Source organism: Megalops cyprinoides, chromosome 1, assembly GCF_013368585.1.
Source record: "Megalops cyprinoides isolate fMegCyp1 chromosome 1, fMegCyp1.pri, whole genome shotgun sequence".
NCBI lineage: Eukaryota > Metazoa > Chordata > Actinopteri > Elopiformes > Megalopidae > Megalops > Megalops cyprinoides.
Genome location: NC_050583.1, coordinates 69577257 through 69604926, shown reverse-complemented (window position 1 = coordinate 69604926; position 27670 = coordinate 69577257). Strand labels below are relative to the sequence as shown.

The 27670-nt window shown below is 38.4% G+C and overlaps 1 protein-coding gene across 1 annotated transcript; it reads left to right on the top strand.

The window, feature by feature from the left end:
- Positions 1-553: 553 nt before the first annotated feature.
- On the top strand, positions 554-13644 carry LOC118773014 (p53 apoptosis effector related to PMP-22-like). The gene is made up of 3 exons (XM_036521745.1): positions 554-917; positions 5927-6067; positions 11576-13644. The coding sequence occupies exons 1-3, from the start codon at positions 713-715 to the stop codon at positions 11785-11787; spliced, it is 558 nt and encodes a 185-aa protein (XP_036377638.1). The 5' UTR covers positions 554-712; the 3' UTR covers positions 11788-13644.
- Positions 13645-27670: the final 14026 nt, after the last annotated feature.

The following is a 27670-nucleotide window of genomic DNA, read 5'->3' as shown; positions in this document are numbered from 1 at the left end:
ACTAAAAATGGGTCGTTGTTGGATCTTCCAGCAGGACAATGATCCAAAACATATGTCCAGATCAACACAAAAATGGTTTACTGAACACAAAATCAAGCTTCTGCAAATACAATGTATTGCATGGGGTGCCAATAATTGTGGCACATGGGGTTTTGTTAAAAATAATTATTTCTCGATGAGGTCATTTCTTTTCTCTGAATAAATTTACTACAATTAAAGGTTGTATTTTTCTCATTTTTTTCAGTGTCAGACTAAGCTAAGTCATCAAAAGGTGAATTTCTTATAACCCTTTTTACTCATCTTTACCAGGGGTGCCAATAATTATGGAGGGGACTGTAGCTATTCACAGTAACAGAAATTTTGACCAGGGGTGCCCAAACTTTTGCATGGCACTGTATAACAAACTATATAGTTAATATTGGTGTTCAGCAAAAAGTGGCACAGCAAGGGTTACATTACACGGCAAGCAACTTGAACCTATGGGATGGGCAACAGGCGGAATAGCTGTTACTGACAGTTATTATGCACCGACAAAGCTCAGAAGTGTCCTGCCTCGGAATTACAGTTTTGCAATCGCCTACTTAGACGTTTCACGGGCGTGGCGTCCTTACTTAGCGTAGGCAGACTCGGTTCCACTTGATTATCTAAGGATCAGACTCTTTTCTACTTTCTGAGCGACAGTTCTCCCCGTAGTGTAGTGTCGGTGTCGACTATGTTTCGCTGCGGAATTGAGTATTCGCGGTGCAGGTGGGTTTTGCCCCTTCTGCTACTTTTTGCGATTATATTTGACATTATTGCCATCGCCGCTACCTCCGGATGGGTCGAGAACGAGGACGCCAAGTCTCACTATGCGAGTATGTGGGAACAATGCCGAGGTCAAAATGATAATTGGAACTGCAAACCTCTCACGGAATATTGTAAGTAAGGCTCTAATTATGCCAGCAGTAGTAACAATGGTAGCAGTTGTAACAATTGCAGTAATAATGTTAATTGTGAAAATTATCTCAAAAAGACTCGTTGAATGATAGGACTACCGTGTAGTCAAATTCACGTAAAATGTCGGAGTCGTATTGCCTTAAGCAGTTAAATTACAATAAAATATAAATGTTAGCGTATAGAAAGAATCAAGCATAGCAGAAGTTCTTTTACAGCCTGTATTTTTGGGGGGTTTGCCGGGGAATGCGGGGGCTTTCACACACACGGGCTATTTATCACTCTTCCAGAAGTGGTACCATTTACTTTTAACAGTCGTCGGTCATGAATATAATGGAACTTCGGAAAGGCAAACAATGTGAAGTCTTCTTTGCTAATATTAATTTATGCACTAGATTTAAAACAGTGTCAAAAGATCGTTGGGTCAAACACTCTTTTAAACTGTCATTTGGCCAGCAGAGGTTATTCTGAACTTTAATTTCCACTGCTATTTTAGTCTATAGTTTCAGTTGTTTTCCAGTGAAAGTATTTATCAATTCGTGAACCAACAGATGACCACAAGTGGTACTAGTATGTAGTCACATGGTTATAACATACTAGTTTTAATGAGAATCGTGTAATACAGCTCATGTTCCCCAACAGACTAGTTTGTCTGCAATTTTTTGGTACACACACACACACACACACCATTTGTATATAAATACACAAACCTCAAAGTACAAAATTCAAAGTCCGTATGCAGTTAAAAATGAATGTCAGTTTTCCTGCAGCTAATACAAGAACATAGAAGACATATGGCTTTTCCCCTCTCACGCTTGTACTAGAGCACAAAGCATTACAATGAGCAAACCACGTATAAGGTGCTGAAAATTTTTATTATTATTTATTTATTTATTGAGTTGCTTTATATTAGGTTTATTTGCATGTCATTCAAACGTAAGAAGGGGAAAATGGGCTGTAATGCATTTGCAGTATACTGTAATATGTGAAATGTATGACAATGACAGCATTTCTAAACAACAATTAGAAATAGAACCATTCTAAAATGTAGTCAAGACTGCACAGCCACTACATGCCAGAATTGTGTTATGCAACATTCTGTGTTCCAAAGTTTTTTGACCTGTCAAGTTCTACTGTCAAGTAGTACCTTCACATATTTACTGTGAATCATGTGTGCCATACAGTGACATCTCATTATATTGTCTTCTGGCATCAGATGTTATTGTTGGTTTGCACATTTTCTGTGGTTCAGACAGTCACAGAATCAGGCATTGTGATGTTGGTGTGCCGCTTTGCAGATTTGTCATGCACTTGTGTATGTGCTTACATGCAAGTTCAAAAATGCAGCCCGTCCCTGCTGCAAGTTTGAGATACAGAAATAAAACTGAGGCAGAGGGAATAAAAGTATAAGAAAAGAGATGAAAATCCAATAAAATTATTAGAAAATGTCGTTATATATATATATATATATATATATATATATATATATATATATATATATTTTTTTTTTTTTTTTTTTTTAATTTTGCTGGATTGTCCAAGTAATTGTATTGTATTCTTTAAAAAGTTTATTGAAAGCAGCAAGAGCTAAGATTCAAGAGATGAAAATATTAATTCTCTTTGAACAGATGAGTGTATTACACTCTCTCAGTTCAGCTTAACGGGTATGTGGTGTATGTTTTAGTCTAAGAAAAATAGTAGCTTCTGCTTTTGGTAACAGTGATGCATGTTTTCCCATTATTCTTGAAGTAGTTAGTGCTTCTTCTTGCCAACTGGACAAGTGTGTGGTGGTGGGAGTATGGGGGGCATAAGAGTTGTCTTCTGTGTGTGTAATTATGCTGAGTATCAAAGCCGCAGTTTCCTCTTTGTGGGTGTGTCAGCAGCAACCCCATACTAAATCAAAACAGACAGGCTTGCCACTAACTTTGGCTCATAAGTTTATGGAACTTCTAAAACACAGTATAGACCCTGCCCTTAAATTCTGCTTTGTAATGTGCTGTTAGCTGAAGGCTACAACTCATCTCATGGTTCCGTTTGGCCTGAAGGACATATGTTATACATGGAAGAAAGATCGAGTGCTACTTGTATTGGAACGGAAAATAGGGGTAAAGAGTCAAAACTGAGAGTCTGGCTAGCGGGGCCAGCATCTGTTCTTCAGTGAGGGACAGTGAGAGCATTAATTCATTCACACAGATGATGTGACTCAATTGTCATTCAGCTAGGTCTGATGAAACGTGTCATTAAATCAAGGTTTGAATCAAGCATTCTGTGCCACACCCATAATAAAGAATGGGTAGGTGCTGTACTGTTCATGCCTGCATGGTTCAGGCTATTCAAAACAACGGCTGACAATGCATACTAATACACCCATTCTGGCCTTCTCTGCTTGAATTTTAGCAAGTAATTCAAAAAAAAGGAATGAAAAGTTTTGGATTTCACTTTGGTGTTCACAGTTGTAATGTGGTAGTAAATAACATTTGGCTAAAAGGAAGGTGTAATTCTATGTTCTGTAAAAAAAAAAAAAAAAATACAGAATACATTTTAAGACACATGGTTGACCACCTGCTTAAAATGAAGTTAAATGCTACTAAGTGAAGCAGCTGATTTTTTAATTACAGTATTGTAACATTAAAAATATATTCTTTATTCTCAGTGTTTATTATTACTTATTAATTGTAAATGGTTCCCTGTCCAGCACAAGGTCACATATTTCAACTATTCTTACTTTTTTATACATTTTAGCATCAAACATTTAAGTTGAATACATGCATTGAGTTCTAATGTGCACACAACTTGTTGTAAAAATTGAGGGTCTAACTGAACAAATCAGTGATTTACTGAATGAATCTCTGCACAGAACCAAACAAAATTATTCAGTTCAGTAAAAAGAGTCAAAATACCCATCAATAGCATATAGAGGTACACCTTCCTGAAACATACACGTGGTGGCTACCCCATCGAATAGACATTTCACCTAGATGGTTAGTTAAACAAGTGGACAAATAACCACTTAAATTACTTTTGTTTTTCCTTAGTACACTGAACACAGAACAAATACATGGACTACAGGTGCAAAACATTAATTAACAATACACCAAAAATGAAAATTTACCAATTATGCAATGCACACGGTACCTGCTGGGAAAAAGCGAAAACACAAAATGGCTGTGCTCCACTCTGCTGCCACAATATTATTTGAACTTAGTATTACAACTTAAGGCTGTTTGAGGCCATTCAAGCTAACTAAAATGCAAAAATACAGTGTAGCTTGCTAGTTTAGCTGCTGTAAATTTCATGACTATTTAGCAACCATAGCGTTGTGTGTCTTCACAAATGATAGTAGCTAAAAGGACCCACATTGAGTGATGCAGATGTGCAGCTACACTTCAAGTTTGGTTTGTATGGCCTTGCATAATTCAAGGAACAAATTCTGCAGTAATGCTGCTGTTCTCATCTTATGCTTGTTCTAATCTTAATCTCAGCCTTGTCCATGGTCACGTTGATCATATGGGTCCGTGTTGGTTTTTCAGCAAAACTTAAATGACCAGCTCATATTTGTGTAGTGAGGGGGAATAACCTTCAAATTAAGGCAAAAGTTTTTAATTTTGTCTATATTGATTATTGTTGTTATTAAATAGGATTGATGTTTAAACAAGACTTCTGTAATTTCACTGTTTCCCCTTTTAAAAATGACAGAAAAACAACAAATTTATTTATTTTGTTAAAATACTTTTTACAGTGTTATGAAGCACAAGGATTTAATCCTTTAAGATTTTATAGATCTGATTCAATTGATTTTTTTTTTTGTCATTGCTTCATAATGCATAATGTAAAACAGGTTCCACAGGGCCTGTGGGCTCTTGTTTGCCTCAGAATCAAGTGTCTGCTTGACGCCATGCCTCAGGGCAGGGTGGATGTTACCACCATGTGCTTCTGTGAACTATTTAAGGCGTGCTGGGGAGGTAACAGAGATCGTTGTTGAGGATAATGACAGTCAAAGTTTCCCACGGGCAACAATAAGGAATTATTTGGTGATGTTTTGTGTTTTTCTATAGTGTTTGCTGTTTTGGCTTAAGGTTATGTTTCTGTTTTGACTTGAACTGAGGCCTGGGTGTAAATCAGGTGGGTTTTTCCAGGCAACATAATTTGTGATTACAATGTGCCAAGTTCTTTTGGAGAAATAAACACCTTTAGTAGACACCTTTAGCTAGACACACACACGCTAGATGATCAGCTGAGAGGCTCCAGTCATATAGTTGGTTAGGGTCTGCCTGCAGTCTTTGATAAAAACCCTCACCAAATGCTGACACAGATTATACTTGTTGAACGACAGCTGTCAACTGCCCATGACTACAGGCTATAAATGGGACACACCAAGATGACTACAGGTGATAGCCGACCTGGTGACCATCCATCGGGTGTGGGTAACACCAGCTTTACAGAGCGTCTCAGTGACAGTGTGGAGGTGTCTGCGAGCATAAAAATAATGCTTGGAGGGGCGGTGGTGTGTGTGCAGAAGGATTCAGTCACATCAAACAACACCAAACTTGATGATGATTTTCCAGCTTTATAAATCTGTCTGTACACTGTGATCAGTGTTCAGATCAGAGGCCAATGCTGACCAAATGTTGACAAACCTCTGGCAAACACATACACACACACACACACACACACACATACTGGTGATTCGACACCTCTATTCAGCTAGCTAAGTGCTGGCTAGGACCACTTTCACATTAAAGGGAGTTCTACCAGTGGCAGCTGGCAAAATGGCAAGTTGTCATCCAGGGAAGCATACATATATTTATAGCCAAATATTAACTCAGGTAATCTGAGTTAAGTAAGTTGCCCAGAGATGCAACAGCTGTTCCCCTCCAGGGAACTGAGCCAACAGCCATTGGGATGCAAGCTGGGTTTCATACTACTGTACCTCACTGTTACCGCACTAGTGCATTTACTAGTCTGATCCACACCTTCTGTGTTCTTGTTTCAGCTTGGGCACAAGCTGTGGCAGCTCTCATGATTCTGGGCCTTCTATTCCTTATTGTGGCTTTCATCATCTCCTGCCTTGCCCTCTGCTGTGGCCTCAACTTTGCCCTGCTGCCAGTCATCGGGGGCCTCCTGTTCATTGCTGGTAAGTGGTCATCATCACTGTCCCTGTTGAATGCTACACATGGTGCCCGCAAGGTGTTAGATTCACCTTGGTTCTTATGACCATGTTGAGTTCAGGATTCATTCATGGGTTAAAGATCTCCCGGCGTGGAGAGATTTTAGATCAGGCAGTGAATTATTACTAGCGTATACAGGCTCTGATATTAGGAGACAGGAACACAATTTTATTAAAAACAATCACTGACATGGTGTTTTTTCAGATGAGTTTTAACCAATATTAGCCTGTTTAGGTGATGTACTGGCACTAGAGCCCTGTTCTTATCCAGTCAGCAACTAGTTTCAACTTTCTGTGAGGCAGTGCCAGGAAGTCTTTGCAGGGACGGTATCAGCTGATTACTGCTCAATAGTGATGGGAATTCCATCTCTTTTTAGTGAGCCAGATCATTTGGCTCAGCTCAGCAATAAGAGCCAGCTCTTTCGGCTCCCAAATGGCTCTTCATTTAGTACCACTTCTGGCTTTTATAATTCAGCCAAATTTAGCAATGTTTTGCCCTATGACTGGTATGTGTGCACGTATAGGCACTTAAATTGTTCAGTGTAATTACACTAAACCTTATAATTTCCAGAATACCATTATTTTACATTATGTTTGGTATAAAAACATCAAACACTATTACACATGTGTATTGAAAGTTTTATTTATATTGAATATTGTAAATTAGCAATTCGCTACACTAAACACAGTGCATCTGGTCCTTGTGCATAAATGTATGTAACAATTCTAATTCTACTGTGATGTCCATATCTAATAAAATAAAATAAATAATAAACTATCCAAAACACAAACCATTCCAAACAAATCACACTCAAAAAAGAACACGGTGTGCCATATAACAAATAAAAAATAAACTACAATGTGCAAAACAGCAGCATCAAGCCGTTTTAACAGTGAAACATTGTAATGACAGTCAGTGCATTGAGTGCCCGTGGCCGAGCAGTGTGGTGAAAAGATCATCCTAATATTCTGTCTTGTATTAATTAACTAAAAAAAAAAAAAAAAACAGAAATTGGCTCTCAGACGGGAGCCGGCTCCCATCGTTAAAGGAGCTGGCTCATAGAGCTGACTCGTTTGTGACCAAAAAAAAGGAACAATGAGCCGTTCTTTTGAACGGCTCTCAGAAAGGAACAGAGCCATAAGATCCGGCTCCCTTCAAAGAGCCATTATTCCCATCACTGTCAAATACACAGGCCAGCTACCTATCCACTCATGGCATTGCCTGTCACATTAGGCAAGGTTTAGCGCACAAGCTGTCAAAACAGATGTTTTCACGGAACGTTGATGAGTCCACAAACCGCAGCATGGACAGAATTTTCAATGTCTTGGTCCAATTCTATGATGATGACTTGGACAACACAGCAACACAGCATCTTGCTACTTTTGTTCGACCAAGTTTTATTGAAGTTGCACTTTTCATTTTTAATAGCATTTAAGAAAAAAAGGAAGCACTTTTAATGTGAGCACAGCACAAATTGTAATAATGTATATATATATATATATATATATATATATATATATATATATATATATATATATATATATATATATATATATATATAAATGCATATGTCAGTGGGGGCTGGTGAGCTGGAAACAGGGAAGGCTGAAACATTACCATTAAATCTATCGTTACTTTCAACCTGTTCCCCTTTATCTTCCTTAATTAACAATAAAACAAATAATTCACAGAATAATTGACACCAATCGTGTAAATGGAGTAAATGATTATGTTCGCGAAACAGCGCAGATTGTCTGTAGTTTGTGTGCTCGCGAAAGCTACAACGTGAGATTGTTTAATTAACAAGTATGGCATTCATCGATTTAAATTACATTAAATGCTCGTGACACATCACAGCTTTTGTGAGGTCTGTGTTCTAAACGTTATTGTTCATTCTACTCAACCTAAAAGTTTATTCTCAGTGATTTAAATCGATCTAACTAAATTTAGCTCCGTTTTGTTATTTGAATTTTGTAACATTAGAAAGCTATAATGTGAAACATTTAAGAGAAAGCTTTGGGATTACTTGCCACTTAATTGTTCAAATTGCCATCCTTGTTAATTAAACAACCTCATGCTGTAGCTTTCGCAATAGCGCACAAACTGCAGACAATCTGCGCTGTTTCGCGAGCATAATCATTTACTCTGTTTACGCGATTGGTGTTGATTATTCTGTGAATTATTTGTTTTATTGTTAATCAAGGAGGATAAAGGGGAACAGGTTGAAAGTAACGATAGATTTAAAGGTAATGTTTCAGCCTCCCCTGTTTCCAGCCTCCCCTATTTTTTTTTTTTTTTTACAATTTTGAATTACATCTGTTGTGGTAACGCTAAATGTACGTGCGTCCTATTTTGTTACCCCCACCAAGAAAAAAAAACATTTCAGGCTCAAAAAATTTGTCGCTTTAAGCCCTGCTCATTTCATTGGCAACTTGCACCTGTGTTTTTGTTCTCAAGAGGAAAGGAGATATAAGAAACATATAAAACTTACTGTCAAGAGGTAGGGCGAGGCACTACTGTTAAGCTTTAAACAGTCTAAGTAAATGTAATTTTTCTCAAAACCTTGCTTTGAAACAACCTATGTATGAGAACTGCTGGTTAGCTTGGTTATTGCAATTCTCCTCTACAATCACTTGAAACATATTCTTGGAAATTTGTGGGAGACTTAGAAATCTGTAATGTTGACCACAGACTACCAGCCTGTTGTGCTACCAGCCTGCTATGATTTGAGCGTCTGCCAAAAAATTGCCGAAGAAGAGAGGCTTTGGTTTTACATTTCCGGCTGACTCACCTTGTCACTCCACCCTGGCAAGATCACATATGATATCAGGTTTCAGTTAATGGCAAGCCTCTCTTCTAACCCCCTCTACCACCCTTGCTGCTGCCCAGAGCATAAGGGTGTAGGCGAGTGTTCGTGAGAAAAAGCACAAAGCTTATTGCTTTTTATCACTCCCCAAAATTCTTTGGAAGCATTAGCTGTATGAATAATGATCAGCTGTATACTGTGTCATGTGTACATAATAAGCAGATCAAATCAAAACTATTTACCCAGTGTTATACTCAGACTGAAAATTTTTAACTGAATTTGGAAGAACTCCACGGTGGGGGCAGGTGGATTAAAATATTGACCTGGTAAATTCGTAAGGGCCCTGCTTTTTGAAATCCTAAACCTTAGTATGACCTTGGTGTCTTGTGGTTGAACCGCCATACCCATAATTCAGAACCCATACTTCTGAATAGTTTGAAGCTTTCAGTTAAACCCTGGTTGTATTTAATTTATTTCAGTATGAAACTATCCCCCACACCCATCATGACATGTTAATCCTTACTACAGTAAGATGAAATGACTCAGGGCACTCTCCAGGGCAGGAACAAACATGTTGTTCTGCTCGCTGGAGCATCAGTTGTGATCACACTGTGAATTTGCTGGTGATACCAAATAAGTGTCTTTTTTCACAGCTTTCATGTTTGATACCTGTAGTCAGTTTTTTGCTGCTCTTTTCACTTTTCAACAGCCTCTATGTCCATCTTAAAGTGGGATGTCCAGAACCTGGACACAGTACTCCAATAGACTTTAGTCAACTATTACACCCAGCTCTTTTTCAAGTTGCACGCACTCTAGTTTCTGTGCCTGCCTTACAGCCTACATGTGTAACTTGTTTCATATGTCTGGCAAAACTTTAGTTGCCATGTCTTGCATGGCATGGTGTCTGGCATTTTATATTAGATATCATGGCATTAGCCTTCATCACACTGGATTGAGAGCTGTATCAATGACAATGACCAGTACCATTAGAGCCAATTCAGTTTTTGGTAATATATAGTGTTACAGACTTGCTACTTCCCTGGCTCATTGTTATGTAGTGTGTACAAGAAGTAGGGCTGCAGCCTGACATGAGTGTAAATGTAGAAAAAAAAAAAAAAACAAATTCAAAATAAAACTGGCACCAGACGGCCTTCGGAAGGGCTGGAGCCTACCTGTTGCCGTCGGATCTGTGCTTTCGGTGTCAGTCTGGGCCCGCGGTGGCAGCCAGCTCCGCGGTCGTCATATGTGTTCAAGTTTTGTTTTTATTGTTTTATTTGTTTATTTATTTATTTTTAGTTTTCTTTTTTCCTATAAGTGTTAGCACCCACCATGCAGAAATGCAAAAAGAAATCCCTCAGCCCGTGGGGGAACGTGGATGGCGTTGGCATCCGTCACAGTGTGGTTCACTGGCGTGCCGTCATTATTTTTATTTCACCAACCAAAATGCGCATATACTTAAATTACTTTTATTGCTAGCTCACACACTGAACCGGCTTTGCGCCCACAAGTGGATCAAGCTCGCACCCTCCTTTTCCTTGGAGCAAACCACTTGCTCGTTTTAAACTTGCCACCGTTCCCATGCCAAACTCCACCACACCTTTGATCACCTGGAGCTCCTACGAAGGCAATCAGAGGGACCCTTCCAGGGACCGTCAGCTGCGTAATGACGTAAAAAACCAAAACAAAAGAATGTATGTGTGTTGGTGCGTGAATGAGACACTACCCCCTCGTAACACCTCCCTCCAAAAAAAAAGAGAAAAAAATATTCCTTCTTATTCCACTCCTTCCCTTTTTACCCTTAAATAAGTGTTCTTCCCAAATTCTACCTTATTTACAACACTAATAATGCTAAGGTTCAGTTAAGGCTTAGTTACCTCAGACTAATAACTTGCTTCTGTCAAGCCCATTCTTGTTTCAAGATCTTGACTATGTAATAATTCATAGTAGTTGCCCTGTCCATGATGAGCCTTAACACAAAACGTAATACCAAGTGAATGCAACAGTGTGAAACACAGTTTCTGTATTAATGTATACTTATCTTGCTACCTATCTTGTTTAGTTGGCTCTGAACAGTGAAACAGTGACTTGTTTTATTCCTTGAATTGTTCATTGTTTGCATTTCCATTTCCTGAATCTTGTACCTTGTCTGGCCAACCATTGAAACCTGGTCATGGAGCGCTTCTAATATTGTTGACTCCTTATGGTTTTTGGCTTGTGTTGTACTCTACCTCACTTGTAAGTTGCTTTGGATAAAAATGTCTGCCAAATGAATAAATGTAAATGTAAATGTAAGTACAGATCTGTATAATTGAACAGGAGGGGTACAGTAATTTATGCATATAAAATAATAAATGATGATAGTACATTTTATTTGTATAACGCTTTTCAACATATTCAACAACACTGTACAAGGCAGGAAGAACAATACAAATGGCATGAAAAACATGTCAAAATATAGCTGATGCATGTTTAAACTTGTTTATAATCTGCACTAGTCTAAAATTGCCAGCACATACTTTTTAGCTTGTTATCACCATTTCATTTACCTGCTTCTGATGTACTAAAGCGCTTAATTTTTGTAAGACGTTTGTCTGAGGCTGATGGTTTGTCCAGATGGTGCATTCATTTTCTTTTTGTTTTAATAATCAGCATTCCTCTGTTCTTACAGTTATCCTGCAGATCATCGCCCTGGTTATCTACCCCATCAAGTTCAATGAGCTGATCTTTGAGGGCCACTATTACTACACCTGGGCGTATGGTTTCGGCTGGGGGGCCACCGTACTCATGTTTGGCTGTGGCATCCTTTTCTGCTGTCTGCCCCGGTACGAGGACGAAGTCACTGGGCTGGCAAAGTTCAAGTACATCTACAGCTCTGACTAGAGAATAGAGGTGGTACTCCAGGTGCCACTGCCAAAGTGACTTGTGTTTAACAGTGGTAGGAGAGTGAGGCTTCTTGAACCCCTTTAATGGGTGAGCTACTTTTTTTTTGAGACTTGATTAACAATCAATCAACACATTTTGCTTTCAATATCAAAACAATCTATTGAAGACAATGAGTTGTTGATGACACATGAGAGCTTCACACATTTTGGGGTTCATGGAACCTTGCACTTTTGTTGTACAAGGGTGCCCCAATATGTCTTTTGTAACTCAGAAAGGAGAGCCCATTCTTGTTATTGTTATTGTCCATTTCCCTGTGTTGTTTCCATTATCATCTCCAGCTGGTCAGATTGACCCGTTCAGCAAAAGGCCTAGACTGCCATCTGTCACTATTCACTCCATTTGCAGTGAGTCACTATCCCACCAGGCTAGACAGTGTTAACAATCAATAGAGCAATTCCATTAAAAACTGACTAGTTTCACTGCTCATTAATTCTAGCTATAATTCAGACCATGAAAAGCTATATGAAAAACCATGAAAGCATGCACAAGTAAAGGTTGCTACCTTCAATGTGCAGATCAAATCATCCATGTGAGAGGGACTGAATTGATTGAAGTACAAAACGATCTGCCCATAACTGCTTGAATGGTGCTGTTTCATTTTTAAGTACAATAATGAAAGAATGTGATCGTAGTGGCCCCATATCACATTTTGGTCCCTCTTATTTGGTGCCTTTACACTGATCCTAAAAATGTTCAATCACATGGTTCAAAAAGAGTAATTCAGATTTAATTTAATTTAAATCATCTTTAATGATTAAAATCAACGCCTAACATTGTGTCCCCAATTACTTAAGCCAAACGCCAATGCAGTCTCAAGGACGTGAATGAAAAGGTCATATCTCTAATACATTTGCAATAGAACATTAGAAGGAAGGCATCGATCCATTTCAAAGGTAGAAGTTGTATGTCCCACAAAGCGATAAGTTCCATGTTCTACCTTCAAACTGATGTTTTTTAGTTGAATTTATTATTTCACATTTAAAGATGATACGGATCATAAATATGCTGACATAATAAGCATTGGCAATTGTTTCTCTTGGTGATATTGAGTTATTCATAGTAAACCATTAGGACTGATGTCAGGAAGAGAGCAGGGGCTTAATTAAAGTGAATCTGAAAAACTAAATCTAAATTCAGAAACAGCCCATTGATACCATTTTTGCATAAGCACAATTGAAATTTTTAAAATGACAGGTAAAATAACTGGGATAAATGCATAACTGAGATAAATGCAGACGACAGTTGTAAATTAGGCTATACCAGGAAAACAAAGTATATATTAAAAAGAGACCACATGTGACAGTGCAATTTCATGAACCATAGAAGTTTATGAGATCATGAACTGAAACTTTGCAGAAAATTGTGCCTTAGCTATTTAGAGGCATACTGTATTAGAGACATACTGTATTCAGGTACATAAATATACTTCCCAGCTGCCTTGAACTGTTACACAACTTTCGGTTACATCACACTGAATGTCCCATAAAATATGTATTTAAATGCATTTTCATATTTAAGAAATATGAAAACACTTTTTTCCTTAAATGGTAACTCGTATTTGGAATGCTGATGTTTTACTAATGTTTTATATGTGTGGGTAACTCTAAATGGCTTTACTGTTTGGACTTGTTTAATTGCTTTGTATTGCGTACTTTATAGGTGACCTCTTGAAAGGAGGGGAATGCTTGTAAATATTACTGTTTTGTTTCTTCTCATTGTCATAAAAACTGTACATCAGATGCAGGCTCTTTCCAACATAAATCCAACAACAGTTGTAATCTGTGTGCAGTAAAATTGTTCTTTTGTAATTGATTTTTTTAAAATTTTGTAACACAAAAACAACTGAAAAAGGAGCTGTTCCTATTCATATTTTATTAAATAAAATGGGATATTACATCTGTGTCTAAATGACGATTCCATCATGTTCCTTTCTACCTCATGGCCTCAATTTCTGTCTAATAGATTGACAGAAACAAGAAAGATATGTATTCCTAAGATTTTCCATGTGTTAGCCCAATATCTCTGTTTTGTGGGGTCCATATACCACAGGCAAAAAAGAGTATGTAGGGAGCTTTTTTATGGGACACTGCAGTGGATGGAAATAAGTAATAAGTAATAAGTAATACCCAATAAGTGTAGTGAACCAATGGACTAATCAAACATATGTGCCTATAACGTAAGCGTGATTTGAAAAAGTGTGTTCCTTACAAGTTGAATGGTTTGAAAAAGTGTGTTCTTTACAAGTTGAATGGTTTGAAAAAGTGTGTTCTTTACAAGTTGAATGGTAATCAAATAAGATACAAGGAGCCAATCACCAACTTTTATTTTTCATCTAATCATTATTACTCCCTTGATCAAGAGTGGGATATTTAGGAAACATTTGCAGAGGCCTACCATACTCACAACGCAAATAATCTATGGATATCTGTGACCATTATTTGCATTAATTAATCATGAATCAGAAATCAGTTCTGACAGTAGCTAGCTAGCTGACTAGCTACAGATACAGTGAAGAAAATGAAATGCATAAAAAATAAATCTTGAAGACTATAACGTTGCTCACTGTGAAAAAAAATCACCACAAATACTATGTTTTATTTCTAAAATATGCTCAATTGTACTTCACAATGCAATACAGACTAGAAGTCAGCTGTTCTGGTTGTCCATCCAGTAAAGTCAGCTGTCCACCCATGCCTAGAGTGTGGAACATTTAAAATCATTTCATAATGATGGTAGATTACACTGCAGTGTTTCTCACTGTCCTGCATATCTTCTATCTATCCTTGCTCCAAATACACCTGATTTAAATTAGTGTGATTAACACACTGTCATCAGGCGTGCTGAGCTAATCAAAAGTGCCACTGATGAGTTCAGTCAGGTAGGTAGAGCAGGGAAAGATGGAAAACGTGTGGAGCAGAGGGTCCTCAGAAGCAGGATTGAGAATCAATGAATTACAGTATGTGACAGCTGCAAAATGACACTCATTCTCTGAAAATCCTGGATGAAGCTTTAAATATACTGTCAGCCTTTAAGGAGCTATGGCAATGAAGTTGCTCACAAGTTCACCTTGTGAAATATGAATTTGTGCTTAAAGAATTCTAGTAGGAAGGCTGAATGGTTGAATATCAAGGGGAGCACTACTACCGTTGTGCAAGGTAATTGATGATTAATATTATATCACAGATGCTGCATCATGGTAAATGATCATGTTTTATTTCCAGCAAAATCTTTACATCAATCAAACTGGTTGAGAAATGAATGGTCTCTTGTTCCACTTCCATTTGAACATAACCAGAATTGAACAGTGACCTTAAAAGCCTGTAAAAGCATTTGTATACCAAAAAAGGTTTCCTAAATGGTGGGAGTTTTGCAGAACTCCATCAGTATCCCTCCTTGGGTGTTTGATCAAACCCCTGCAGCTCATTCAGAGTGCTTCTGCTCGGTTGGTCCACAATGTCCTCAATTTCCCTATGTCTCACCCATCCTGATCTCACCCATCCTGATCTCTGTCTGGCTACCGGTGATGACTTGCATCAAAATGGTGTGAGGCATGGCTCCCTCCTATCTTCAATTGACAAGGCAAGATTTTAGCTGGTGCCCCTTGCATTGCAGCCAATTCCACCACTACGGTTAATTGTGGTTTTATGGTCAGAACATGACAAGCACTTGCCAAATAGCGAAACATTTCACAAATCTGAGGTAGAACATTCAAAACAATTATAATAATAAAATCTTTTTTCAGCATCAAAATATGCATGAGTAAAATTAAGTAAAATCATTTTTCAGTCCTTCTTCCTCAACAAAATAAATATCTTAATAGAAAAATTAAGTGCTGCAGTGCACAAGTTTTAAACAAGCAAAGCCATTACCCTACAAGTTATGGGCAAAAAAGACAAGTCTGTCTACAGTCTCAGGTTTTAAAGCTGCCCTGTGATAGCTGATAAGCTTCTTGAATCCTACGTTTTCAACAGCACTAATGGGAAGCATGTCTTTTGCAATGCAACATGCAATTGCATTTGTGATGTCTTTGTGTCTTTTCATTTTTTTGTCGTAAGGCATGGTGCTGGAAAATGCTGATACGATCGTTTGCTGCTGGGTAGTCGCACTGGGTTCTGGCCTGGTGCTTGTCAAGGGTCCACTAACAACACTTGTTTTGGACTGTAATTTCTTACTTTCTGCGTGTTCTAACGGGTGATATTGTTTCAAATGATGAAACAGGTTTGTGGTGTTGCCTGTCTTTGATGGCACGTGTCTTTGGCACAGTTTGCAGCGCACACTGCTCTGTTTTTGTCAGATTGCAAACAGCCAAAATATCTCCAAACTACATTAGTTGAGTGAACTTTCTTGTCAAGGATGTCTTCATCCTTCAAACTTAAAAGAAAAAGTGTACTTCTCAAAATTATGTTGTAGGTTATTCCCCAAACATCTGCCCAGATAACAAAAGTTGTTAATTCAACATTGAGTTATGGTTAAAAAGGGTGATTTTTGGTTAAGGTTAAAAATCAATATGCTGTGCATGGATATTTTAAAGTAGCAAACTGGATGATTCCATTTTATGGGGGGGGGGGTCCTCATACATTCTAAATTAAGCACCATATGCTGTGGACAATGGATTGTGATTTTTTTTATTATGTGCAAATCGTCTTAAGGTATTTGTGTAATGTGTAATGACAAAAACATCTAAAAGTCGCATTTGGACAGAGAGTGCAAGGAAGGAGGAGAGTGGAGCGGTCCCCTGTAAGAAACGTTCCATATTTTAAACGGTTAACGTCCCTGCCAGTGCGCCAAACGTCTGCCCTGCTGCTTCAAAGAGAAAGGGTAAGTTGAGAAGTTTTTATTACTTTTATATTAGCTGATTCTGCGAAAAATAACTGCAGTGTTTTGTTAAGAGTACTTATGTGGGGGAAGAAAAAGTACTGTAGATACTTAAACAGGGCATCCTTGTCCATATCAAGTCTTTCGCTCAATGTTAGTATTAGCATTACCTAACATTGGCTTAGCAAACGTAATTTATTTATTTATTTAACTTACCTTCTTTTCTCTACACTTTTTAACACTAGCAGTGGCTAATGTTAACCTTGTTGATTTAATGTGGAAGTAAGATAATGTTAGCTTAAACATGGCGCCAGCTAACACTAAGCTAAATCTTTATAAAGGCTTATAGGGGTTTATCTTACATGCCACTTGGCTAACTTAGCCAGTGTAGCTAACTAATAAAAAAGAAAAATCATTATGCAACCATTATGCAAGACTGCATGTTTGGTGAGTTTCCTCCCCTGTAAACTGTTTACTAGGTTAAGTTTAGGGAGTTGGAATCAGGTGATGGCTACAGTGCAGGATACAAGAAATAAACAAGATGAAACGTGTTAACTTGTGAGCTTCAGAGGTGCTCGAAGGCAGATTTTATTACATTTGGACAGAGCCAGGCTAGCTGTTTCTCCCTCTTTCTGGTCTTTATGCTATGCTAAGCTAACTGGCTGCTGGCTGTATCTTCTTATTTACTGTACAGACGTGAGAGTGGAATTGATCGTCTTATCTACCTCTTGGCAAGAAAGCATATAAGCATATTTTCCAAAGAGTCAAAACTTTTTCTTTTAAATGTGAGAACGTCAGCTGACATACAAATGATGTCAGTGGATCCTGGTGTATCAGAACATTTTAATAATTGATGAAGATACCTGTTGACTGAGGTGTGTTTAAAATTACTTGCTGTACATCAAAAACTGGGGGCTGCGGATACAATGCACATATTCCTAATCATGGCTAAAGGTATCTGACTTAACAGCAACTTTATATTATAGAATTAAGTGACATTATTTTTGGCCAAATAGCCGTAAAAAAATTGTTGGCTGACCACATAGAAAAGTTAGTAAACATGATCTGTTGACAACAGGGTGGCCCTGTGTCCCTCTTTTTCATTTTTTCATGCCTGAGCCAGCAGCCGGCTCTGTGTAGGAAAGAAACTTAGATGGAAGATTACATGCCAAAAAAAAAAATGATTGCCACTAACATCCACACAGGTGTACCACTTTAAGTGAAGCAGAATTAGCAGTTCGGTACATTATTGTTGTCTTTTTATTTTTGACCTTAATCATTCTGTTTTGTTTTTTAAATCTTGTCTTTCAGCTGCCACTCGGCAATTTGACCAGAAGCTGTCCCACCAGGCCTTCAGGGACGCAGTAAAGAAGCGGCTGCGTTACGCTCCAGAGTGAGAGTGGCATCAAAAGGACAGCAAAACAAACTTAGGGTCCCCCCCGATCAAAGTAGGGGTCGCAAACAGTACTCGATTACTCAAGCAATCGAGCAGTTACATCAATGCTTGAGTCGTTACATTAACCTCGAGTACTCGTTAATCACGTTATTTCTTATTAGTGATGAGACCATTTGTTCTTGTTCTATATGTCAAATAGCATAAATAGTTACAAAAAAACCACGCACGCACGCACACACACATACAAAATATGGTCATGTGACGCAGTGTCACGCACTTTCACTTGCACTCCTGTTAAGCGCACTCAGTTCCAGGGAAAACCAAAGGAAGGATGGCGGAAAAGGGTAACAGAAAGTCAGTTGTTTGGAAGTACTTTGCCAAGCCAAGTACTTGGCTCTGAAACAACCTGCAAATTATGCAATATTACTCTGAAATATCACAATATAACACTAGCTCTATGCTGCACCATCTTAACAGCAAGCATTCACACAGTGGGAACCCTGGCTTTAGCCAGCGGCAGAGCAGCATGGTCCAATTTGCTAAAAGGCCCTTAACAGAGGCTAGGAAACAACAGATAACAAACTTGTTAGTAAGTTTTATTGTTAAAGATATTCGTCCCCTGTCATCAGTTTATGGAGACGGATTTCAAGATCTCCTTCGTTTTTTTGAACCAAATTACACCATTCCATCTCGCTCTAGCCTGTGGAGCACCATTGCCTGTCAGTACGACATACTAAAGTCAAAAACTGCCACTTAAATGATGGGGAAACGGGTTTCCCTCACCACAGACTTGTGGACATCGTGCACAATGGAGGCCTATATTATGGTGACTGCACATTACATTACAGACGATTGGGATAGGATGTCTCGAGTGTTGTGCACCAACCTGCTTTCAGAGAGGCACACTGCTCTTAACATTGCACAGAAGTTGATGACGTTATCAATGGTACATGTCTGTCTTTTGTACTGTTCACGACAACGCAAGCAATATGAATTTGGCACTGGAGATCTGCAAACAATGTCCGCATCATTTAAGTTGCACTGGACATACTTTGCACCTAGCTGTCAAAGCTGGACTTGATTTGCCTGAGATAGCGAAAACTACTGATGCAGCACGACGTGTGGTGAGTCATTTCCGACACTCAGCAGTAGCGACTGCAGCTCTAAAGGAGCGTCAGGACCAACTTGGTGTCAAAGAGAAAAAACTCCAAAATGACTGTGCCACTTGTTGGAACTCAACGTTTGTGATGTTAGAACGACTGTTTGAACAACGAATTCCTGTACAAGCAGTCCTGGCTGATGAGACCATCACCAAGCCCCAGACTCACCATGCCTTGACCCTCAGAGCCTCACAGTGGGAATTAATAGAACACCTTCTCCCTGTCCTGAGACCCCTTTCAAAGGCTACAACACTCGTGTGCTGAGTTGCACGTCGGACTTTCTTTCATTTACCTCGTTGTGTTCAACTTAACTGACAGTGTTCTAATGGCCCGAGACTCTGATATGGCAGGGATCCGTTCATTTAAAAAGAGAGAGACAGAGAGAGCTGGTGACTTGTTTCAAGCTAGACTCTGAAGGACTGGCAGAATCCGTTCCTGTCGTGGCATGCATGTTGGATCCCCGCTTTAAACACCTGCAGTTCCTACCAGTGAAAACAAGAGAAGGGGCGAGGGTCCATTTAACATGGCTGGCGCAGGATGTAGACCTGGAGCAAACTGTTTCAGGTGAGAATCAGTTTCAGGATTTTTGCTGCATCTCATTATTCTTGTGAAAGTAACTGTTACTAGTTGTAAACTGAATGTATTTTAGCCTACTAGATGTCTTATGTCCGAATTTAGGCTATTTTTAGCTAACAGCGTGCCTTTTCTTTCTCAAACAGATCAGCATAGTGATGCTGCTGCTGTCAACAAGGACAGGGATAACCGAACTGTTATGAACAAAAGAGCAAGGCTGGAAAGCGACTTTCAGGAACTTTTCGGGCCACACTTTGAAAGTGCTAACACCAACAAGCAAATGGGCAACAGCACTGAGGAGATGCAAAGGTATTTCCAAACACCTGGCATCCCAACTATGGATAACCCGCTGGACTGGTGGTCACGCAACCACAGTGAGTTTCCCCGTCTCACCAAGCTTTCAAAGATCTACTTAGCAGTCCCAGCTACCAGCACACCGAGTGAAAGGGTCTAGCTTACAGAGGTCAGAGGTCTAGCTTACATCCTGCACATGTTGATGCCCTCATTTTTTTAAATGCGAACCATGACCGAAAAGCCTGTAGTCGTTTTGAAGAGGATGACAATGAAATGTAGGCCTAACGTGGTGGTGTCAATTTCTGTATCTCAGTTACATTTTGTTACAATTTTTAAGAACAGTGGTTGTCGTAAATAAAGTGTTAAATGTAAAAGTGTTAAATACTATCTTTGTTTTATAATAAACTTGTAGCAATTGAAAATTATTTCTCAACGAGTTATTGAATTATTTCCCTGTTGTTGTTGTTGTGTTACATTTTCAAAATTAAATCTGAATATTAAAAGCATGTTTTCTGTCATATTTTCAGTAATCCAAATGTGTTTTAATATAGTTTCATGTTTTTTCTTTATTTATATTGAAACATATGCCAAGGTAATTTTGAATAAGCTAATAATAGCCTACCATTTTAATATCTGCCAACAATACATGGTTTAGTGTGTAGTGTGTGTTTTTACAAGTTTGGACCACTTCATATACAGTACAGTATTCTAGGGATGTTGTATTTCTTAATTTCAAATGTGTAAGATACATATGTTCAGATGTATTTCAGCAGAAAACTCATTAATGAGACTTGCTTTAAAGGCAAAACATTCACTTTTGGGAAAGGTCTTGCCTTAGTAATTTTTTTGTATTTTATTATGTGTTGAGCAAAATATGTCAAGCACAAAAAAGTTAATTGAATATTTTAACATTGTTTCAATGCTGAATCAGCTAAAATTTTGATGTAGACTGCCTTTTAGATGACGGTTGAATCAATATTGATTCAGTGTCAGTTATGGTTGAAAATCCGACGTTTATTCAACATCAATCATAACGAGCGCATCCATTTGGTTTCAATGTCAACTAGTTTATGCTAATTTAGCATAGAATAACAAGGATTAAGTACTATAGCATTCACTTTCTCCGAGTCTAGTAGGTTTTATTATCATTCAAACAGGAACTGGAGATGTTTTTATTATTGGCTCATATGTACATTTATATCATAAGTAAGTATAAATGTATTTGAATTTTGTTTCAGTCAGAGCCTAAAGCAGAATACCTTTGTGGTACACCTAAACCAAAGTCTTGTACTCTCCTGTCTTCCCCTGAGTAGTTAATTGAAGCTTTCTTTAGATAGCCAAACAGAACAGCAAAAAAAAAGAACTTGTTGGTGCAGGAGTAATAAACATTGGTAAATGAAATAGTGAGTCATCAGGGTAATCATTAAGGTCACAAACATTACTAAAGCCACAGCCACGCAAGTTTCTTCAGTGCAATAACAAGAAGAAAATGATGTGAAACAAGTTTTAAGTTATTCAAAGCATTAACTTCTGAGTCTTGATTATTCCACTAGTAGGGTAAAACTGATGGCTTTCATTTTCTAGATGCAGCCATGAAACTTGTTTCAGCTAGGAGTTCTTCTTGAGGCAATGAACTTGTGGTGGGATCAATGGTTATGTTGTCTGTAGTTGAATGTGTTGTTACTTAGTAAGATGTCAGTTGTTTGCCATTTTATCATTCGGCTTTTATTGGTCACATCCCATGCGCTGTAGGTAGGTGGCAGCAGTGTGCTGTACAAACACCTGCTGCCATACAAGCCCATATAAGGAAGAAGTTTAAAGTCCTGATGACAATCCTATCCCAACGACAAACAAGTTAACATCAATTATAAGAACTACTTTTTAACAACCTCCTACCTACCTTCACCTTGTATTAGCATCTATATCAAAATAACACTAAAACATTTATGTGACTATAAATATTTTTAAATAATATCTATGCCTTTATATGTGACAAATCATTGTGCAAATACTGGAAGAAAATAAAACAAAAAAGCAAGCAAAGCAAAGAAGACTGGGAGAGACAGGAGTGTAAGAACAAAGAAGATTATAGTTGTGCAGATTTAGGAAGAAGATGGCTGCAGGTAGGGGTGTTATTTGCATAGCACGCAGCATACACTCGTGAATCATCTGCACTCCATACAGACACATATTCAGTGTTATTATGCCGCCACTAGGTGTCAGGATTCCCCTAAAAAATAATCTCAAGGAAGTAATAACATGGTAATATTTTCAACGTTTTTTAAATGCCTCTTATTCAACCTTCAAAACAGGATAATTGCTTGTTAATTGCCTTCTTTTTAACTTCCACCTCAATGCATAAATAAGCATGCTTTACATTTTATTTTAACAGCATGTTAGTGGTACTTTAACAGAAGATTTGAGAACAGTTTTCAGACAGTTGCCAAAACTGGAGAAACCAGTTTTTCTGCAAGTGTTTCACAAAAGTCTAACCAGCCTTTACCCTCTCATGTCAGTGTTTCTGGCATTCATTGGCTGTATCTCCACCTCTCCTCTGTGCTCTAACTTTGAACTTCTGTTCAGTGATCTTCCACCAAATGCCTGCAAACGTATGTAGCCAAGTCATAAGCTATAACAACAAGAGGAACCACCCATGTTTAGTAAATGTTGCTGGACAGGTGAATCTGCTATTTGCTGTACATTCAGATGGCTTTGAGCAAGGTCATTGCTGCATCAACTTTTGGCAATATCTGAATGGATGGAACCAGAGGAGGACCGGGAGGGTATGTTGAGGGTGTGGACATGGCTGTGGAGGTTTAGGGGCTAACAGAGGGGGAATTAATGTACAATAGGAAGACTGGAAACAAAGTCATTCTGTGCCATGTCGACATTGCTGAGCATAATATGGGCGATGTCATAACCTGCCTGTCAGTGACTCCACAGGTTAAGAGACGAGATGCATAACAGGATATAATGACGATAAGGGCACAGTGGGAAATGTGCATCCGTAGTATTTTATGTAATAAGACAATACCAGAGTTTTAGATCAAAATACAAAAACACCGTCAAATGAGTGGGAAAGTAACACTGAAACACTTATATCCTCATCCTCACCAAAATACAGACACAAGGGTAAATCCCAGGGATATGACATCATTCATAAAGCAAACGTCATTGAGACTCATCCATCTAGGATTGACATTGAGGTGTAACATAAAATATTTTATAGTAGTATTACTATAAATAGTTCCTGGAGACAGTACAAATAAATGGTCATCAGATTGACAATTGAATGATGCAGAGCACTTGTCATTTACATAATATATATATTATGTTTTACTGATGTAAATGGGTGCACTCCATCCAAGCTTAGCTGTTAGCTGATTTGCATTGATAATACCTTTTATTGATCTCAGACTGCTTCACAATAAAGGGTGGTGACTCACTTCCACCATGTCTGTGTGATGCATAGCAGCCATTTTGCACTAGAAGGCTCATTACTCATCATAGCTAATTAAAGTGAAGGACGATTAAATGGTCAATTTGGGAGATCTAAAGTTTGGCCAGGACACCAGAGAACCCCCCAACTCCTTACAATAAGTGTCTTTGACCACAGTGACTGATCTTTGGTACAACATCTACTCTAAAAGACTGAAACTTTCACTTTCACTTAAGTCCATTCTAATTTATATGTGGTATGATCAGAGATATCACCCTCTGACAATGTTACTGCATGGGCCACAAGCCATAGATATAGAACAACATTTTTCCTTTTGATAGGAAGGACTGACTGTGAATCCCATTGATGCCTAGAGCCTGTCACAGCACTCTACTAGTCAACATTCACCCTGTCCTTTCACTGAGACTCTAAAAGTAATATACTGAGTCTCAAGGCTGCTTGATACACAACCAGAGCTGACGAGGTGAGTGCCACTAGGTTTCAATTGTATCTCCTCCAACAATGTCTTTCGTTGTTATTTATGAGGGACAACCCCTCAAGTCAAAATTTACTGTGCGTTCGAGTAAGAAAAGGTTCAGATTTACGGGATCTGTCCAGCAGGCAAATTCTCGAGAATGAGTCAGTGCACAGTTTTGAGCACCAGAATATGCATATATTTGAATACCGACACACAAATGATATATTTGGGCTCTCTTTTGTTTGGGGCTGGTGAGATGTACACATGATCGGCTTTCAGTCTTGCTGTACGAAAAGGTCACCTTCTGATAAGAATCAAAAAAGGGGGGAATGAGGCTACTGCTTACTTAAAGAAACTGCCCTCATTTCCCTCATAAACCATTTCTGAAATTCAACATTAAGAAGTGTCCTGTGGCAATTTAGACACATTTTCGCTAGGTTTTTTTTTTTTTGATGTTACTGTTTTTTTTTTGTTGTTGGTTTTTTTGTTTTTTGGTGAAGCACAGTCCAGTGAATTCTAGAGCTTGGGTGTTTTCCAGTGCTACTGCTCTTGAAACTCTTCTGGAATGTTCCAGCATTCCCCTGTCTCCTGACAGCTCATAACTGGAAGTGTCCCGTTCTCAGAGCAGGACAAACAGCTCAGGTTCACAGTAAAGGAACATCCTGATTGTCATTTCAGGAAAGACATGTTCTGAATCAAATACTTGTTATGTGAAAGGAATGAACTGTTTATTTCTTGGTGAAAGACATAACAGTCTTGCTTTTTTGTTGGGTGGGCAAAAAATTATATTGTACATATATGTCTAATTGTTTGTTTATATAATTACTTGTTTTAAGTGTGAAGTAGTGGCAACATGGAGGTCCTCTGAGCCAAAACGTCCACTCACCCTTGAGTAAGGACATGTCTTGCCTCAGTAAATATCCAGCTGCCTAACTTATTTCTAAAATATGTTGATCAGTATAATAGTGTCTGCTTAACAAGTTGAATATTTGACATATACGGCTTTTTCACTTGATCAAAAATTTATTGATTTATGAGAACATTGTGCTCTTTAAAATCTGGAATTCACATTTTTTCCACACTGCCATTGTCCATTGAAGTATGTTTGCTTTAATCAGCAAAAAAGTGAAAGGAACATGTATATTTACCTGTCCACTAAAACTCTTGTTGTTAAAAATAGAACAGGAACTTATTATTGCTGTAAAAATAGTATCATACCCACCTTCCTCTTTCATGAAAGATGGGATTTTTTTCTGGAAAACCTTTTTATTATTTACTTATACAGTATGCTGTATTTGCTGAATCTTTTTATTTTTCAATCTTTTTTTTCGGTTCCTGAAAGGGAACCAACGTCTGGTCTGTTCTTAAAAAACATATCCTCATATTGTGAGAATGTTATGGGGATGGAACAGCTCAGTCACATCAATCACATGGTTTGAGGTAGGATCTCCACTGGCACAACACTATCATGACATTGCTGCAATGTTGGTCCCACATTATGAAAATTAGGAGTGTCACACTGTCTTGTTTCTTTCACAAGTGACATGATTACTAAGCTATTGCAACTGAACTCCCCACATGCCTTTTATTTGTTCAACAGTTCCTCATGTTTGAAGATGATAGGTGTTACTTGTGGTGATGCCCACCCTCTTCCTGAAATCAACCCTGGTCCTACAGCCAGAGTTGGCATAATATCCATATCATCCATAATATCCACATCAACATAAATCACTTTCTGCAGTTTCTGCTGATGTAGGGTCACCTGTTAACCACTGACAAAGCAGTGCCAGCTCTCAGAAGAACTAGGATGATCTTGATGGGATTCAAACATTGTGATTAAATGGTCTCTGAGTATGGACATGTTGCTTGTCCCTATACACATCAAAAATCAACATCAACATTATTTCACCAGAATGAGAATCTATTCAATTGTCATATATGTTATAACAAAAAATAAACTTGCCTTCCAAACTACCACGGAAAGGTAAGGCCAAACCATTTTTTATTTCACTAAATTCCCCTCTAAGCAGAGCATTTCACTCTCAATGCCTGAATACCATTCAGATGTTAATTATCCCAGTTTACTTAAACATGTAACCAGCTGATAGTAGTTAAAATTTGGCCTCAATTCTGCAGTACGAAATGATTTAGGCTGATGTGGACAACAAAGTGGGTGGTTGGCCTCCAGGCTGCACCTAAAGTCTGACAAACATGTTCAAATTCCTAGGGTAGTCATCTTTCTTAACTGGGCTACCACTTCAGGGGGTGTTCCCATTTCACTTCTCAGACAGGCAAAAATGCCATTTTTTCCGGGGCCCATGGCTGACTACCCACGCAAACTACTGTCCTTCCCCCACACTGCAGAAATGTCACCGCTTCCCCACTACAAATATCCCCTTTTGAGAAAGACTTTCCCTTGCCACAGTGAATCAGCTTTCACATACAGTGGGAGCTTCTGGGGGGGGGGGGGGGGGGGTCTGCCAGCTCTGTAATTTGGGACTGTCTGACAAATATAGCCATATGACTGTGGGTTAGAGCACTGCCAACAATATAATGCATAAAAAGTCCCCAACTTTTGACATCAGAAATGAGAGACTTTTTGAGTGGGGTGTGAGGGGTTGATCAGCATGGTGGTCTTGGACATGTATTTTATTGAAAAAAATATATGTTGAGTAGGTTCAGACCAAAAAGCAAGATAGCTAGCTAACACACCGAGCAAGCTACAAAATATTACTTCGTTATACTAGCACATTAATTCATTACATGACATTAGCAGCTTTTATCGCTTAGTTTTTTTAAAAATGTTATCCATTTATACTGCTGGTTATTTACTGAGGCAATTGTGGGTTAAGTTCCTTGCCCAAGGGTATAGCAGAAGTCCCTCAGCAGGGAATCCAACCATCAATCTTTCAGTTGCAAGTCCTGCTCCTTAACTACTAAGGCTACACTGCTAACCTAAAGGGTCAAGCCTTGGTGGCTAATGCAAAGATGCGAATCCATGCCAAAATCTGCGATCGAACCAGGGACCATTAGATCTAACACTCTCCTAACAGAGCTATTTTGACTTGCTATTTAATATCAGAAATTACTCATTTAAAATACTTAAATGTTTCTATAGCCAAGCTACTACCCATACAGAGCAGAGTCAAGACTGAAATAAAGTAAGATATTTTTATTATTATTGTCGCACACTGAAGAGTGCCTTATTGGCCTTGGATTCATTATTGGACAAACAAGGTTATTTTCAGCCACTTGGTATAAATGTCTTTCAAGAAATCTGTCATTTATGTTGTTGACATCCCTAAATAATAGTGTCACAGTCCAGAAGTTAAGATGTGTCTAACACAGGAAGGGTGCATGTAGACATCACACACTTACAAGTGATGGTCATATTAAATGGGCACAAAAACATGGGGATGAGTAATAGGGCATGCAAATAATTAAACCTGCCTGAAACTCCCTCTTGTTTAAAAATCTCCTATGCACACCACCTACATCTCCACCTCTTTTAACACTCATTGCTCCAGTATTAATATGTGCAGATTTCTAGCTAGTGGGAACCTGAATTATTCCTATACCTGACACTGACACTATATATTTTTCATAAATACCACAGATGAAAGTCCTTTGCCCTCCTTTACTTCTAAATATTCTGTATTAGTTTG